General features: G+C 32.3%; 5 protein-coding genes across 13 annotated transcripts in view; 2 read left to right on the top strand and 3 right to left on the bottom strand.

Moving 5' to 3' along the window:
- Positions 1-2,240: 2,240 nt before the first annotated feature.
- On the bottom strand, positions 2,241-3,937 carry LOC109598920 (T-complex protein 1 subunit beta-like). The gene has a single exon (XM_049970029.1). It carries the CDS (start codon positions 3,905-3,907, stop codon positions 2,306-2,308), a length of 1,602 nt encoding a protein of 533 aa, XP_049825986.1. The 5' UTR covers positions 3,908-3,937; the 3' UTR covers positions 2,241-2,305.
- A 219-nt stretch (positions 3,938-4,156) lies between these two features.
- LOC109599059 (BRISC and BRCA1-A complex member 2) lies at positions 4,157-5,674 on the top strand. The gene is made up of 5 exons (XM_020014998.2): positions 4,157-4,346; positions 4,397-4,695; positions 4,746-4,921; positions 4,980-5,347; positions 5,399-5,674. Exons 1-5 carry the CDS (start codon positions 4,265-4,267, stop codon positions 5,581-5,583), a joined length of 1,110 nt encoding a protein of 369 aa, XP_019870557.1. The 5' UTR covers positions 4,157-4,264; the 3' UTR covers positions 5,584-5,674.
- Positions 5,675-9,432: 3,758 nt separating this feature from the next.
- LOC109598667 (protein arginine N-methyltransferase 6) lies at positions 9,433-11,336 on the bottom strand. The gene is made up of 4 exons (XM_020014576.2): positions 11,142-11,336; positions 10,834-11,070; positions 10,592-10,779; positions 9,433-10,208 (listed from the first exon to the last, which is right to left on the bottom strand). The coding sequence occupies exons 1-4, from the start codon at positions 11,190-11,192 to the stop codon at positions 9,617-9,619; spliced, it is 1,068 nt and encodes a 355-aa protein (XP_019870135.1). The 5' UTR covers positions 11,193-11,336; the 3' UTR covers positions 9,433-9,616.
- A 57-nt stretch (positions 11,337-11,393) lies between these two features.
- On the top strand, positions 11,394-13,105 carry LOC109598678 (lysM and putative peptidoglycan-binding domain-containing protein 3). 2 transcript variants are annotated; one of them, XM_020014586.2, is made up of 3 exons: positions 11,394-11,482; positions 11,794-11,965; positions 12,017-13,105. In XM_020014586.2, exons 2-3 carry the CDS (start codon positions 11,795-11,797, stop codon positions 12,542-12,544), a joined length of 699 nt encoding a protein of 232 aa, XP_019870145.2. In that variant the 5' UTR covers positions 11,394-11,482; position 11,794; the 3' UTR covers positions 12,545-13,105. The 2 variants fall into 2 exon arrangements, with proteins under 2 accessions (XP_019870145.2, XP_049826826.1); XM_049970869.1 differs by lacking the exon at positions 11,394-11,482 and adding an exon at positions 11,511-11,745.
- Positions 13,106-13,753: 648 nt separating this feature from the next.
- LOC109599292 (heterogeneous nuclear ribonucleoprotein K) overlaps positions 13,754-18,007 on the bottom strand; it is an 81,824-nt gene continuing 77,570 nt past the window's right edge. For all 8 annotated transcript variants that reach the window (XM_020015273.2, XM_049964447.1, XM_020015289.2 and 5 more), the window contains 5 exons: positions 16,148-16,276; positions 15,867-16,093; positions 15,565-15,811; positions 15,336-15,505; positions 13,754-14,382 (listed from right to left, as the gene is read on the bottom strand). In XM_020015273.2, the coding sequence (XP_019870832.1) occupies positions 14,349-14,382; positions 15,336-15,505; positions 15,565-15,811; positions 15,867-16,093; positions 16,148-16,276 (807 nt within the window). In that variant the 3' untranslated portion in view covers positions 13,754-14,348. The remainder of the gene's footprint in view (positions 14,383-15,335; positions 15,506-15,564; positions 15,812-15,866; positions 16,094-16,147; positions 16,277-18,007) is intronic.

The raw sequence follows: 18,007 nt of genomic DNA, 5'->3' as shown, positions 1-18,007 counted from the left end.
CATGTAACTATTTATTTTTAACTTTTCCCAATTTTTTACGCAACAAATAGTTTAATTCTGAAGAGATCAAAACTGATTTCATTCATGATATGAATTTAGCTAAAAGTTAAACATTTAAATCATAAATTATTCTTTCTAGTATCATTCTAAACCAGTTTTTGAACAAAATTTTGTAAAAATGGTATGAAATTTAAATCATAAATTATTCTTTCTAGTATCATTCTAAACCAGTTTTTGAACAAAATTTTGTAAAAATGGTATGAAAAAATATTTCATGATTTATAGTAATAATATATAATACATAATTTTATATCCATTAGTTATGCGACATCCTGTGTAAATCACAACACAAAATCTTCCTCTCAGATTGTAAAACATGAATACAGTAATTTACCATCATCATATTTTGTATTCGTTTCCTGTAAATTTCGCCAGTTAACCGCAATACTAAATAAAAGTCCGTAAACAACATCTGTAAGTAAACACGAATGTGGCAAGCGTTCAAGATTCTCGTTACGGCGTGACACTTCAAATAATTAACCATCAAACTGTAAGAACCCAATGATTGAAAGTAAATTAAAGTCCCATAAAGCAATCGTACCGAAACAAATAGCAAAATTATAAAATCGTGATCATTCGCTAAATATTTTATCAATTGCTCGCCACAACTGGGTGGTCCTCAAGTGTCTGAAATGAATTTCCACTAGATTATGTGTTCATTATGAACTGTATACACTGTTTTTTTGCCGTGTATTTTTGGAATGTGGGATTTTTACAGTTCGCCGGTGATTTTGAACACTTTTTGTGTGTTGTGTCGTGACATCCTTTCAAGACACTTGAGCTTCTCACACGAGAACTTAATTGAAATTCAGCTTATTTCATTTTGAATTGAACTCAGAAAATCTGGTATTATGTACATTTTCAATTACCACGAAGATCATATGTTAAATTTAAACAAGAATATGACTTTTTTTAAAATGGTTTTCAACCTACGTAACAATAAACAACGCACTACGACTACAATAAATGTAGAGCCATAAATGGAATACACATATAAGTTAAATAAGATATAAATTCGAAACCAAATAGTTAATAAGTTGTAGGCGGAAAGGTGTTTTATGGGCACGTTACTTTTTATATGATTGTCACGATATTTTATTTGGTACTATAGTATAGTAGATTACCATTTTGATTTATAATAATTTAGAGAAGTGATTTATTTTTCTTTTGGTTGTTGGTTAACAACGTCGTGTTATATTTTTATTCAAATATTCCAATATAATTGAGCTCAGATTGTTGAACGATTTGATAAATATATTCAGTTGCAGTTATCGAAGGTTTGGTTGCCCAACTGCACTGCGTCGGCAACATCAAAGAGCTTAATACGAAAATAAGTATGGATTATTAAAAATTACTGTGAATTAATTAGCAATTAGTATCTCGTAAATGACATACAAATATGAATCAACATACTCGCGTATCCTTTCAGGTATGGACGGTACTAAGAGTGAAAATGTTAAATTAACCTCATTTTGATAACATGTGAGGCAGTGTGTGGTTTTTTATGGCTAATTAATTTATAGGAGTGCATATTTTATATTTTTGGGAGATCAGAATTTTTATATAATGAGATGAAGGGAAAATTTATGTGAACCAAATTGCATTTTTAAACTATATGTAGTTATTGGTTTGGTTACGTTGTCCAAATTATCATATTTATTAAAATGTAGATCCAACACGGGAACCAATATAACACAATAACAATATGCAGATTGCACGCCTACGCACATTAATAAGAGCGAAATACTTTTTTGAAATTATTTAATCTATATGTATATTACATGCATTAAAAAGTTAATAAAAGATTGAGATAGCACTGGGAATAAAGAAAGGAAGCAAACAATTAACAAATTATGATAGGACAGGTAGCCTGTAAAGCAGTTCTACATATTCCTTGTTAACTTGTCAAGATAAAGTTGATGGGTTAATACAATGCCTTGTTATGGCCAACAAAAATCAAATTACAGATCTAAAGTATAATTGAAAACATTTACATACAAATAAATTCTTAGGTTTGCACACAAGATTCTTCTGTTTTATTTATATTCTTAACTTCATCAATGTGTTGAGTTGGAAAAGCATGTAATGCTGTTTCCTTTTACTGTTAAGAGTTAATAACAAAACACTTTTAAACGTTTCGAAGAGTAAGAGAATAACTAAAGAAACAACTAGATTTTTTTATGAAATATATATTATAACACTCATACAATTTAGAAAATAGTAAGTGAAGCAAGCTTCGTCTTCTTTAACAATGCCCTCTGTTAAGATTCGCTTTTCTTGGTGCTGCTTTCATAACATTATCAACGCGTACCAGCATTTCTGCAGCTTCAGATGCGGAAAGTACCATTTGCTTTTTAACGGCATACGATTCGATAATACTCAAATCTTTCATGTCACCCACTGCGCCCTTTTCCATATTAATCCCGCTTGTATCTGCTCCAGAACTGTGAGCTGCAATCAGTTGACGTACTAAGTTGACGGAGTCGTAACCACCATTATCGGACATGATCTGAGGAAGTCGAAGGAGTGCATTTGCGTAGGATTCCATCGCAAGGGCTTCTTTGTTTGATGTTAAGGCGGCTTTATTTCTAATGGCGATCGCCATAATGGTTTCACTACAGCCACCACCGTAAACGAACTTGTTTTCCCTTAATGTAGCGAGTAAAACGCACAGTGCGTCGTGCAGGGAACGGGCAGCTTCGTCCAGTATTTGCTGTGTTGCGCCCCTGATCACCACCGAACAAGCTTCGCTCTCTGGGACCCCCGAGAAGCGCAGTAGCGTGTCTCCTCCAATCTCGACTTGTTCAACAAGTTCACAGCTACCCAACTTTATGTCCGTATCAAAATTGGAAGTAATCTCGGCGCCTGTTACTAAGGCGAGACGTTCTATCCCTTCAAAATCTGCATGCTGGATGGCCATTACGCCGGCATCAGCAAATAATTGTTCGGGATAGTTATAAATCAGTTGTCTGTTGATGAAAACATTCGGCTTGTGTTTCAATATTTGAGAGATTTTTTCACGCATGTACTGTTTCTCAGCTCCCTCCATGTCGGCCATTCCAGCAATGGACTTAACACATGCGTTTGAACCGAATACCTTCGGTCTATCAGCGTCCATAGCTATATTCGCCAGCAAAACTCTTGCATTTTCAACTCGTTTGGGTTGAAACACGCCAGGCTTTTTATCTAATAAGAAGCCCTCGTCTAAAAACGAGTCTTTTAACGTACCACCAACTTTTTTAATTATCTGAATATTGTCTAAATCTTCTGAACCATTCAGACGAATGAACGCATTAACAGCTAAAGATGCAAAATGATCCATATGTAACGATAGAATTTTGGAGCTTAACGTTGTTTTAGCAACATTTTTCAAATCATTCCAAAAGCCTTCGGAGTCGTCCATGCGAATGTCTATTGCACTCTCCGTAAGTGCTTCGATAGCAACTTCCGTAGCCTTCCTCCATCCAGAGATAATAGTCTGGGGGTGCAATTTCGCTTCGATCAGATGTTTACCTTCTTTTAGCAATTCAGAGGCGAACACTGCTACTGAAGTGGTCCCGTCCCCGACATCTTTGTCCTGCACCTTTGACAAGTCGATCAAAATTTTGGCAGCCGGATTATCTACGCTGACTGATTTTAAAATAGTGGCCCCGTCGTTCGTAATTTGAACTTGTCCCGAACATCGACCAGATGATAACAAAATTTTATCCATACCTTTAGGTCCTAAGGTGGACTTAACCAAATCTCCAATTGCGATCGCTGCGGCGAAACCACTGAATCGAGCCGTCTCACGTTTCTGCTCCTCAGCATTCTCGGCGAGTATTCTAACAGGATTTAAAGATACCATTTTATTTTTTAAATCATTAACGGGACTTGAATGATTGACATGCAAATGTTAGTTCTGTTTACTTGGTTGTTAGTAAGTTTGGATGCTACGTATTTTTAAACAAATGAATTTGTTAAAAACAACAAGATCAACACTTTTGTTATAAATCAAATTGTCCGTGCACGGTGCGCACATTTAAATTTAGTGATTCCCGCTCTTTTACCATGATCGGTAACCTGTTGGCAGTGTGTTGTTATTGTGTATTGTACCTAACCTCAATTTTACGTCAACTGGGAAGGACCGTCGAATAAGTTGAATTTACGTGAAGACAGACAGTTTGTAAATAATATACTTTGTTATTTTAAAGAGCAGATAACCATGGAACTGAACGATCAGGCCATACAATTTTTCCCCGCTATTCTGCAGGACAATATCAAGTATCTTTTGTTGAATTCAATAGGTAAGTGCATAATTTAAAACTTATTTCAATTTAACATGTTATTCTTATAGGATTATCGTCTCTGTCGTTTGATGAAATCGACATAATACACAACAGAGATGTGGATCCCTTCCATTTCATATTTAGAATACCATATGCTGGTAAAAACCTGAACTGGGATGTGCTTTTTAACCCGAGTGATATGGAGTTTGCTCCTGACTTTGACTTTAATGATAATCAGTTCCTGGCCAATGCAGATGTTGAGTTTATTCAGAAGAATGTTCCATCCTGGAATAAATGGAATGTTTATAGAAAAAGTGCCCTCAGAGATCTCCTTAATGAGTACCTAGTTTTGTACAAAAAATATCAAGTACAGTTAGTAACATAAAGTGTGCCTTTTAATTAGTTTATTATTTTCAGGTTGACAAACTAAGAAGCATCAGTGTGCATAGCAAGTTCAAAAGGGATTTTGACTTGTTAACTAAAAAAAAAAGTATGCCCCTTAAAAAATTTGAAGTGTCTGTTACCGATTCTTATATAGACTTGTTAATAAGAATAGATATTGATTATACAGGTATTCCAGTGGACATAAATCCGTAAGTTTTACAAAATATTTAATTTGTGATTTTAATTAATAATTATTTATTTGTACAGCAATTCTAATTATAAACAAATGAATGAAAGTTATATTAATTTGAAATTATCATATACTCCAAGTAATAAAGTAACATCAAGTTTGGTGATGTCACCATGTATTGAATTAATTCTAGGCAATGATAAAACACTTAATTTGCCAGCTAAAAGGGACAAAACCCTACCTGAATACTTAGAAGAAATTCAGCTATTATTAGGAAATCTTATTAAGACAAAGATTTCAAATGATAAAAATCGAAAATTATTCATGTGTAATATCATTATTGATAATGAAAAACATATTGTTAATTATGATACACTCTATTTATTGAATGTTCGTTTGGTTTATGTCATAAATGAAAACGAATATTTAATTGACATTATTACTGGTGAGTAGAATTTATTGACTACTTGGCACCATTCTATTTTTTAAATTTCAGATAGAGATTTTCCACAAAAGAAACCTCGTATAATTTTACATTTTAATTGCAATAGGATAGATTGTAAAACAGAAATTTCTAATTTGCAATGGAATGCAAACTTAGAGGTTGAGGAGATGTATAATAACATAAAAAATTGCCTTGAACAAGAAGTGGCCAGAGCCTATCTGAGACATAAACATTAATCCCTTTGTAAATACTAATTTTAACTTATGTTTTAAGAATTTATGTTCCTAAGTATTTGTTTTATATGAATAAATTTTATTTTAATTTTTATATGGTCTATTATTTTATTTTTTTGTAAGAGTATGTAAGGCAAGCAGCACTAATAGGTAGTTCCTTAAGGTAAGTAAAATTTCTTCATTTAGTAATGGCCCATAATTTTAGCTAACTTAATAAAATATATCAAAAATATAAACTGTACTACTTGATTTTTTTGTTTAATCCACTACACAACTGTTCAATATGATTTTATTTAAAAAATACTACATTCTTTTTTGTTGAACAACTTGTTAGTCCATAATATTTCACAGCTTCGTATGAATTTCAATCGATTATTTGTTTACTAGCGACCTTTTGTTTATTATAATTTGTATCATACATTGTAATAAAAATTAATGATTAATTTCATAATTTCACATTAGCAAGACTAAGAGTTTACTGCTAGATAATTATAAAATTTTAATTAATCAATTCTTATCGTCAAGTCATATGAACCTGAAGGAAATTGGACTTGATATTGGCTCAAGGACTGTGAGAAGAAGGTTTTTAGATGGGGGTGAATATGAAAAGAATATGAAAATATGAAAGTCGGGTTTGGATATTCTAAGTATCATGTCCACAAAACAGAAGGAACGGATAGTCTCTTTAATGATGATCCAGCTTATATTAAACGACCTACAGAGATACGAGTAACAAAAAAGTTTGTTATATCACTGCGACACGACAGTGGATCAATTATGGTATGGCGATGGTTCTCTGCTTCTGGTGTAGGCCCCGTTTATTGTATCTAAAGGACATATGGACCGATTTATTACAGAGATATTAAACAACAATTTCCTTCAATGTATTGAAGAAACGTTACTGTTAAGAAATGTGTTTCAAAATTATAACGATTCCAAACACAAAACTATAAATACGTATGACGAATTCGTCAAAAGATTAAAAATTCGATGTTTTGTTTTGACTGGTAAGTCATCAACCCCATACAAAACATTTAGAATATTTGAGAAAAAAATATATGTAACATTTTATAGAATAATAAATATTTTTTTTATTTAATAATACAGTATAAAACAACATTAATAAATTAAATTAATCCCATTTTAACAGTTTACATTAAATAAATAATTACTAATCCTAAAGATACATTTTTTCTGTACTGAATCCCAAAAATATATAAAAAAAACTGTAAACAAAATGTTAGTCATTAATAAAAAAAATGCTGAACGCCAACGAAATGAGCCAAGGTTATGCGGAAAGTTACGCGCACTACGCTTATGAGGTTTCAACTGTGATTACAGCGGGCCCTTCGGTCCGATAAAATGAAGACATCAACGAGACAGGTGGTTGTGCCTCCGGCGAGGCGGGTTTGCTCTCATAATTTTATCTTCCGTCGGTTTGCTCCTCCGCCCTCCCCGGTCCGACCCATGATCGTGGCTTGGCGAGCTGAAAACAATATTTGTTCGGCATGCACCAGTGCTTAGATTACTGTAATAAGCCAGATTGAACCGACTCACTTAAACATTATCAATTGTAATGCAACATCTCTGGATTTGGTAAGGTGGACGGGTGGTCTGGGCATTGTGCTACCACTTTGTCACAACATTTGTTGGACACTTCATTATTGTACGTACTTTTGTACGTCGTGTACCTATTTCTTGAGTTCCTGTTAATAATAATATTCTTAAATGCATAACATAAATATCTAAGGAACTGTAGTACCTTAATAATTGTATTTATAAATAGTTTCTCATGCTCTTTTTAACCATTTTAATTATGAAACGGTCGATGTTGGCACACACATGCATAATTCAAAGTGTTGCAGTTAATATGAAACGAGGATTTCGCCAGAGCAAGACGTTTATTTAAAGTTTCATGCTTTGTTAAGCTATGTTATAGGGCACTTGCCTTTAAGATCAATCTCACCGCAGCATATATTTTGCACGCATGTTGTTTTAATTACTCTATTAGTGGCTGGTCGCTTTTTACGGTGCCGATATTAACAAGAGACCGATGGTCGTTCCGCGGGCGTATATCTAATGATTTGTAGAATCACGTTTCTTAATAGGGATTGTGAAGTGAGGCAAAGAAAATGGAGCGGTTTCAAGCTAATAAATATGGAAGAGATGATTGGAGGTCTCGTTTATTGTTCGAGATTGTTGTAGAATACAGCTAGTTTCTAAAAAATATATAGATAATTTATACTTTAAATCTATTTTATTAGTACTTCACTCTTGTTTATTGGGTAAGATATTATGTTTTAACAATAAAACGTAATTCGTTCTTCGTAATTTTCCGATGTTTAATGACAAAAATTAATTACGATACTAACGGTGAATTATTAATGGAAGACCTCCACTAGATATTAATGATTTAAAAAATCAATAACAATAAATCAATGTTGTAATGATAGTATATCTCCAAAGTCCGTTAAAATATTTTTGTAAAAAGAAATAAACCTCATCTAACAATAAGTAGGCGAGTGGGACCGGTAACAATGGGGGGACTCTAATCCAGATTAAGAAAGTCCGACGCTGCCGGATGTGGGTGAAAGAAAAGGTGTAAAGTAATGGGGATTACAAAATATCAAATCTGTGTAGGCATGCTCACGGACCGACTACTGCGTTTAAATGTGTTTAATTTGATAATCTTATTTTCTGTTGGAACTTAGGTCTTTAGACTTTTTAGGAAATGTCCAGAAATTTTAGTCAAAAACTACATATACATACCGAGAACTACTTTTTATTCTAATTTTCATGGCAAGTTACATTTTTACAGTACTACCATAATTTTAATAAGAATAACATATTAAATCTATTAATATTCTCATCAAAAGGAAATTGTAGTTCAACAAATAACTACTAACAAATATTCATAACTATTTAGTCTTTCTGCTCTTGTACAATAATTCCATTGGCTAAAAATATATATTTTTTTTTAATTCCAATTCCAATAATAATTAAAAAAACAAAATTTACAGCCAACTTTGTGACATCTTCCCATTCTGATAAAATTTACGTTTCCTTTTAATAAGGTACATCGAAGTCACGAAAATTTAGATAGTATTTTAAATATGGAACTTATATGATTATTGTGCTTCCAAAGCTTCAACGTTTTCCATCTCTTGATCTGCTTTTCATATTTAACTAGTACAGCAGGGAAAAGAATGCATTTGGTGATGTGTTACTGACTCTGGATGCCCAACGGTATCAGGATCCAACATTGTCGCTTCAATTTTATATTGTCTGCTATAATCCTCAGCCCAAGTATAATATGTTTGCTATCGGAGAATCACTCTCAATTTTGATTTTAGTAGGTAAAACAGTGGTGGTTTGTTTCCAATATGTGGGAGCATCCCCTGATTCAGTAGACAGTGATAGTGACTTTGTTTCGTGTGAGGGGAATGTAACAGTAAACCATAAGCAAATACTCTGGAAGACACTCTTCTTTTTTGCCACCGACAACATTTGCATGCGGATATTGTTGATTTCGTCCAAAATTGGTACATACTGGGAATGCTACAAATGAAAGAATTATTAACTTTTACTAATTCGTACTATGATATGCACTACTTCCACCCTTTAAATATAATCTACTATCAGCATCAGAATAGCATTACCACTTTGCAAACAAAATCCTATGTGATTCGCTATCGCTAAGCTCTGCCCAGTGCCCCAAAAAATGGTACTCAGCGGACAACAGTTAGTAAAAGAAATATTCATAACTATTTAGTCTTCTATTCTAATTCAGTTGATTAAAATATTTTTTTAATACCAATTTATTAATTTCTAATAATAACAATAAGAAAACAGTTAAATAATAGATTCTTTTTATTTGACGATTCATAAATGTACAAAAAATATACAATATAAATAACAGAAAATTTACAGCCAACTTTGTGACATCTTCCCATTCTGATAAAAAGTACGTTTACTTCTAATGCGGTACATCGAAGTTACGAAAATTTAGATAGTGCTTATATAAGGAAAAATTTGATTATTTTGCTTCTAAAGCTTCAACGCTCTCCATCTCTTGATTTTCCTTTTCATATTTGTCTAGAACAGCACGGAAGAGAATGCATTTAGTCATGTGACACTGACAGAATTCTGGATGCTCTACGGTATCAGGATCCAACATTGTAACTTCAATTTTATATTGTCTGCTATTATCCTCAGCCCTCGTCAAATATAATTCGTATGCTATCGGAGATCCACTTTCAATTTTGATTTCAGTAGGTAAAACAATGGTGGTTTGTTTCCAATGTGTGGGAGCATCTTCTGGTTCAGTTGACAGAGTTACAGGCTCTGTTTCATGTGAGGGGAATGTAACAGTAAACCATAAGCAAATACCCTGGTAGACACCCTCCTTATTTGCTACCGACAACATTTGCATGCGGATATTGTTGATTTCGTCGTAGGTAGCTTCTCGCAAATCCAACCATGAAACTATTTCGGGATCTGCTAACACATTTTCGGGGTCCACCAGGTCGGTAATGGGCTTTTCGTAGGCCTTGTTGCGTAACTTTTCGGCGAATGATTTCATCTGAATTCCATCGACCTCATCCCAAAATTCGTACATACCGGGAACGCTAAAAATGAAAAGGTTATTAATTTTTAGCTAATTCATACTGTGATGAGCACTAATTCTGCCCTTTGTTTCATAATGTATCTTAATGTATATTAGTTAATTGTCTCTAACTACTGGTGAAAAAATTTAAGTACATTCTGTACAGTTTTGTTGGTTTTTATATATAAGTATTCAACAAGAGTATAACCTAAAAAGGTTTGTCGTTTCATTTTTCATTAAGAAAAGTACTTTACAAGGGTAATGTATGGAGAGAAAATAATAAGATTGGGAAAGGTCAGGTTAGGGATCATCATCTCACATCCCTATTGAAACAAATCTCCTTAAATATCTTTATGTACCATACTACCACATTCTTGGCAGTTTTGGTAATATCACAGTACTGACCTACATGGTGCTGCAAACAGAGTTGCAGATTCAGGAAACATCAGACCACCAGGAATTAGGAACTTGTCTCTTGCATATATGACTGAATGTAACATAGCTTCATGGAATAAGTAGAAGCCCATCCATTCAGACACAATAATGTCTACTTTTTCTGGCAATACTATATCTTCTATCTTACCATGAATCACCTAAAGATTAAAGACTTTAGGAAAATTAATTACCAATATTACAAAAATGGTTACCTGTACTACATCTGCTAGGTTATTTTCACTGACAATCTCTTCTGCAATTCTGTACATGTTACTAGCCTCGACTGCATATACTTTTTTTGCACCTGCTTTAGCAAAATAGACCGAAAGTATCCCTGTACCAGCTCCCACATCCAATACGACTTTGCCCCTTATATACGCCTCATTGTCTTCAATAGCTTGTTTATATGCTTTGTTTCTTACACTGTCTTTGAGCATAATCTGGTGTATCTGAGTAACAAAAAGGAATTTGTCAGATTTGAAATACGTACTGACATACGATTTTCGAAGTGTATACTTACATCCAAATCCTCGTAACTCTCGAAATAGTCTCCAGTGTCCATGTTATCCATTTGAAATAAAAAAATCCGTTTAATATTTGTATATAATAATTGGGAAGGTAATTTTAAAATGATATAAACAAAGCACACGTGCTGCGGTACTGAGTGAAGTTTGTTATTATCGGTTGTTATGACGTCGGCGCAATACACTTTTTTAATATTAAAATTAAGGTGCCATGAATCCAATGTTGACAAATTATATAAATCTAATTAGAATCCTCTACAAATTAACGCCAAAGATTAAATAATACTAAATATAATGTCCTTTGTACTGATACCCATACTCAAATGGAATAATAATGGTAATAAACATATTCTTATAAGTAAAGTCTCTAATTAATTGATTTCTACTTCACATCACTTTACATTACAAAGTTTATGTGTTTGTCACGTATAGGTTCAAATAAATAAATAAATAAATAAATAAACTATGCAATAAGTCTCCGTGTGACAACGTCGCCTTTAACCTAATTTTACTCAAACGTCAACAGAAGTGACATCTCACCTATATTATTTTTAGAATTGTTTGTTTAATAGGAATTAATATGATGAAGCAACGACAAAAGTAAGTAAATTAATAATTAACGGTTAATTCTAACATTTAAATTTTCAGAATGAAAAATTACGACACAGCATACAGAAAAATTGACAAGGACAGTGATCACAGTGATGAAGAAACGGAATTATTTAGATTGAAACCTGCACGAAAAGAAATCCCCAGTATTGAAAAATCAATAGAAGAAGGTGACACATTACAGGCATTGGCAATAAGGTACAATTGTACTGTAAGTAAACACTTAAAGGAAAAGCTTTGTATACTATTCTCTTTGTTCTAGATTGAGGACTTGAAACGACTCAATAACATCCACAAAGATAATGAAATCTATGCGAAAACTAGTATTAAAGTACCCTACAAGCCATTTTCTATGGCCCTGGCTGGTGTACATGTTAGTGGTAAAAGTTCTCCCAACGAAAACACTGATCCATCTGTTACTAATTTAATAAGCTTTGATGAGTTTCACATAAAGCTACAAGAAAATTTAGAAGTGATCCCCAAAAAGGAGAGTGAATCTGACGTGAATAAAATCATATTTAATACCAACCTTAAGCATGCACCAGTTCAAGTGATAACTGATGATTTTTGTATAGAACATTCAGAAGAAGAAATCAATTTGTTGCCGCAAGTTGAAGAATTGCCAACTGCAGATCCAGTTATATCAAAGTTAAATTGTAGTGGTGCAGATGGTGACATCTCTTGGATAGCACTTATTGTGTGTATAGGGGTTGTAATTGTTGCAATTCCTTTAATATATGTATTTTATATAGCTGAACATCCTGAAAAATATGAGCACCATCATATATGATGAGTTTTTATTATTATTTAAAGAGAAATATGACTAAGAATCTCAAAGCAGAAAAAATATTACATGATTTAAATGATATTAATAGTGAGATGGGTTGACTATAAATAACTGCATTATTTGGTTGTGAGATTCAGTAAATTTCAATAATAGTCAATAAATTCTATTGTAACATTATTTTTTATACTACTATAAAGTGTTTTCTTAACAGTCTGTGATTGTAGGGTAATCTAAACCCATAATATTATTTATGCAAATACCCTTTACTAATTAAGATTAAATTTTATATCAAAACAATATTAACTTGTAAGAATCATCATGTTATACAACAATTTTAAGACACAAAAAATTATATATTTGTCAAAGACAAATTTACAACACTTATTTATTGTAAGAGGTTTTATTACTTTTGATAATTGCAGATGTGTATTAATTAAATAATTGAAAAATAAGTGATGTATTTAAGCAACTTATGTATATTACTGTAAATATTATATACATGTGTATATTTTTATATAAATTTGTAAATAAATATTTTATGCAGCTTCTGCAGTTTATACAGTGTTACAATTGTTTTATTTAAAACATGTAGACAATTCTCACATGTTACACTAAGGTACTACTAAAGATGATGAGTAAGTAATGCGACGTAATTGTGTGTAAACCATAGATATGTCGTATTTTTTATGAAAATACATGATATACTTTTAAATGATCCAAAATTGTTGATGTACACATAATCATATGCATGCAAAAACCTTGTAGTGTCTTAACTAATTGTAAGAAATACGTAGACTAAAGAAATGATTTTTACGTTAATGTTAATAGAAATAATAACTACACATATCTAAACTCGTTTGGATTGATCCTTGTTTTTATAATCAAATTTTAGCACATTAAATATTTAATACAGATTGTTTATTTGCATGCTAACTATTATAATAAAATTGGTAATTGAAAAATATTCTGTGAATTAATTATACGAACCACGGGTATAAACACCAATTACATATGTAGGAAATTTGTTTGGTATTTTAAAATAAATATACAATTTAGAAAATGCAACATTATGCTAGGGTATCTGTTTGGTTACTGTGTGATCATTCAGAGACCAAAAGAAAATATATTTTTCCCAGTAATGCACTTTATCAAATATCATATATCAAAATATAAAATCTGTTTAAATAAAAATATTATTTAATAAAAAACAAGTTTACTGAAATACTTTATTGATATTATTACATATGAATACATAACACTTACATATTGGAAACTAAACCTATAAAAATATTTGGTAAAATATTTGCAGTTTTGATCATGGAACAACAAAGATATAAATTTGTACTGGATTGTTCCCTGATATAAAAAATATGCAAATGCATTTTATTGTTAGTACTATACAATCAAGTTAGCTATCATTTACGATAAACAGTTCGTTTAAATGGTATATAAATATAAAAATAAGATATTTTTTCGACATTTTTCATCTAACAATAAAAACTGCTACACAGATTTGTATGTATGTAAGGGTTGAAGTATTTTTTAAAAAATATAACACCTCTCCTGAATGAGCCAAAATTCAATGTATGAATATATACGATATATTTTTAATATAGAATATTAATTACATGATAATATGATATATCATGAGACGTCTGATAAAAAAAATTGTTTAACAATAATATAATGCCCATTAAACAAGAAATCAAAATTAATGGAATGTACTTCATAATAAATTTCATGTAAACACAATATTAACGCTTTAAAAAAAACCTAAAAAATAGATTTTTATGAATATGTTTCCTTCCTAATAATTGCTACGTTCGGAGTTGTTGTGAACACTGAAACAAAATAATACCTGTTAGTACGGTTCATAATAATATTAACGTGTATATTAAACATAAATATGAACACAATATACAAAATTGGACAATAAAAACGATTCTTAAAAACGAAAAACAATTTACTTCAAAAGTTTAATTATTAATTTTTAAATTGAATTATTATATAACATTTATAATTATAAAACTAGTCATCTGTTCGACTGGGATTAATTTAGTGATTGTATAGACAGTAATAGTTAAACATTAGTCGAACAAATGGCTACCTAAGTATAATTAAAATAATTATTTTACAAGACAAGGTACATTTATACTTTAATTCAGTCTTCATCACACGCCAGTTCCCGAAGAATATTGAATGACTTTGTGGGATGATTAGTGATTCCTTGTTACATAAAATAGAACAACAAAATCACTAGTCTTCCACACAACATCATCCCTGTTAGTAGAGCCAGTCCAAACCATGGGTGTTAGTCTTCAGCGTAAATGTGTGCAAGTAGAAGTCGCCACATATTATGGGTGGTTAGGTGGATTTAAATTAAAAGTGTTTAGGAATTTTAATGAGTTAAAATGTTTAAAACATCGCAACAATAAAGGAAACACCGAAATAATTGTGTAAATTTTAGTCAAAATTTCGTAGTGGTGTTTCATTTATTATTATCTCTTACATATAAACATATCCACATTATAAATAATGTATATTAAAATGTACAATTTGTAACATGTTTACAATAAGATATATACAAATATAAAACCGTTAAGATTATTTATTAAAATCTCGATTATTACTTTCATAGTTTAGAATTTAAAATAAATGGGAAGTAGTAATCGAGATTTCACTCTATGAGTTAATATTAATATATTAGTATATGTCGTCTCCAGTAAAAATTCAAACATTAATGTTATGTACAGTGTTATAAGAGTGAAAATGAAAAGTTAGTTGTTTATCTAACCTTTGCTGTAGTAAATATTGGGCCATTTGAATTTGGTTGGGCAGTCCCGAGATGGTGATTATGCGATCGTTGGACCCTGGAAGTGGTTCGTCAATTGTGATGCCAGCACCGGAATCTTGACGAATTTTTCTGATCCTGCCGCCTCCTTTTCCTATTATAGCACCAGCAAGCTAAAAACAAAAAATATTTTAAAAACCATTTAATACTAACTAGAAGTAAAAACTCTTACGTCTTTAGGTATTGTCACTTGTGTGGTGTTTTTGCCACCTGGTCCCGGTTTGTTGATAAGAGATGGTGGTGGTCCCTGGTTCATCATGCTAGGCGGGGGTTGATTGAAACTTCCGTTGGTCGGGGGATTGCTCCAAATGTTGCGGTCGTATGAACTGTTGCCGTTCATCCTGTTACCACCTCCTCCTCCAAAATTGTTGTTCCTTCCTCCGCCGCCGCCGAGTAAGCTTCCTTGTCTGTCGTTGAAACTGAAAAACCAACAATTATTAATCTGCCGCGACTCACAGCAACACCTTTACTCACCCTCCGCCAGTCAGCGATCTTGGAGGGGGTGCGTTACCACGATTGTTAAATCGACCAGGTCCCGACATCGAGGGCGGCCCGTCCCTGACCCCATTCCGGGGTCCACCTTCGGGCCCGTTTCTTCGGCCCGTGTTGCCGGACGCGTTGCCCCAGCCCCCGTAGTTGTCTGCGTAAAAGTCGTCATAGTTGTGAGGGTCGTACGGGTTCACAACACCTTTAATCGGACTCTGAAATATTCCATGGTTATTACTGTCATTTGATGTTAATCGTTATCAACTTACGGCTTTTATTAACAACAGAACCTCTTTGATGGTGTCGATGCACTTATCTGGCTGGCCAATAATCTGGATTACACGGTCAGTACTTCTGGGAGCGGTGTTGGAGAATATCTTGATGCGAGCTCCTGTTTTCTGTAACAAAAATAAAACGGTTAAGTATTAAAACTATCGTTGTGTGAGGTAACAAATCAGAACGGATAACGTTATAATAAAACAATTCAGGGATACAGTTAGTATAAAAATATATTTATCGTTAAAGTTACGTCCTGCAATTTTAGTAAGTATCGTCGCTTTCTTTAAACTGCGGGGGCATTTTCCTTAAAGCCATCTAAACTTTACAAGATAGCTTATAAAGATATCTTTTAAAATGAAAGAGGTTATATACTGAAAGTATTCTTGTCTTTATTTGAATTTTTATGTACAAATACCGAGGAAAAATTGAGATTAATATCCGCGTTGTCTTCCTAACGTCTCCAGTGAAGTTCTCGGAGTTAAACTCGTTTTGTAAAGTTCACGTAATTTTATTTATCAGCGTATAAACATCGAACTCGTCGTTTTGTTGTTTTTGCGTCTAAATACGTTGATCCGGTTCGAGTTTATAAACAATGCTTTCGTATCGAATCGAGTTAAGGATAAAGTTTCTGTTCCGAGTTAAATTATCTAAGAACATATTACGGACCTGCAAAGTTTACAACGTAAATACACAAATATTTGCACCGAAATTCATGATGAAATAAATAAATAATTGCCGCACAATATTACGGACGTCTCCTTTATAATTTACGGCTTACGTTTTTATACGCGATTTTTAACTGATGTTCCATTAAAAGTTTAATCAGAATATGGTTAAAACTTTTATGGAAACTGAAATACGTCACGTAAGCACACAACGGCGGAACAAACTAAGCGCTTGCTCACACATGAAGAATAATAAATCAGATTTTAAACGCGATATTCAATCAACAAATGCGAATAGTACAAGTGAAACGGTCACAAAATATAAAATACGTCTAACTTTCAGGTAATTAGGTGTAGCACTAAATCATTCGAATCCGAAACGGGCAAAGTTTTATTTAATTAGAAACTCGTTTATGTGGATAAACGGAGTAGATTATGTAGTTGGGAACTGTTCATAATTCTGTTACTGCAAAATTAATGTCGGATTTAAAAGTTAAAATTAAATTAGAGACGATTTTCGCACGATTTAATGGCCAGAACACCATCAACTAATTTTTGTTAATTGCGGTACAAGTGGTTTATACTTCGGATCATTAATACAGAACGGTTTGATAGTGTCGAGATAACTTTTTGAATGCAATATGATCATTTGGAGTAAAAAAGGCACTAATAATTAATTATTAAATCGTTATTGATAGTAGGGAAGTGCTTTTTCAATTCTAAATGAAGATATCACTATAATTAATATGATAATTGTTTAAATGTATTAAATCATGCAAGTGATCAAAAAATAAATAAATATTTAACGCATATTTATTTTCTTATATTATATAATATTTACTAATTGGAATTACCAAAAAAGATGTTCTAAGTTAATATTCACAGTATACATCTTTTTGGATTAAATATCAAAAATTATTGTGTATTTTAATTAATTAATCAATCAGGATTAAAAAATGGTGGATGCGCCAGTAATAAATTAAATTAAATATTTAAGACCAAAGTAACGTAATAAAATAAATAAGTCATACAAATTAACGAAGAAGGGTGAGTAGTTTGCGGGTTGCCGTCGGGATAACGAAGTCGCCGCAAAACGAAACATCGGTCACCTCGCTCGTAAAACTCGCACGCTTCCCGTGAAGAAACCCAATTACGTTCGGCACGACCGCGAAACCGGGCCCGATC

The sequence above is a fragment of the Aethina tumida genome, chromosome 1, assembly GCF_024364675.1.
Source record: "Aethina tumida isolate Nest 87 chromosome 1, icAetTumi1.1, whole genome shotgun sequence".
NCBI classification, from domain to species: Eukaryota; Metazoa; Arthropoda; class Insecta; order Coleoptera; family Nitidulidae; genus Aethina; species Aethina tumida.
Note: the sequence above shows the minus strand (reverse complement) of the source record. Positions and strands in the feature narration are given on the sequence as shown.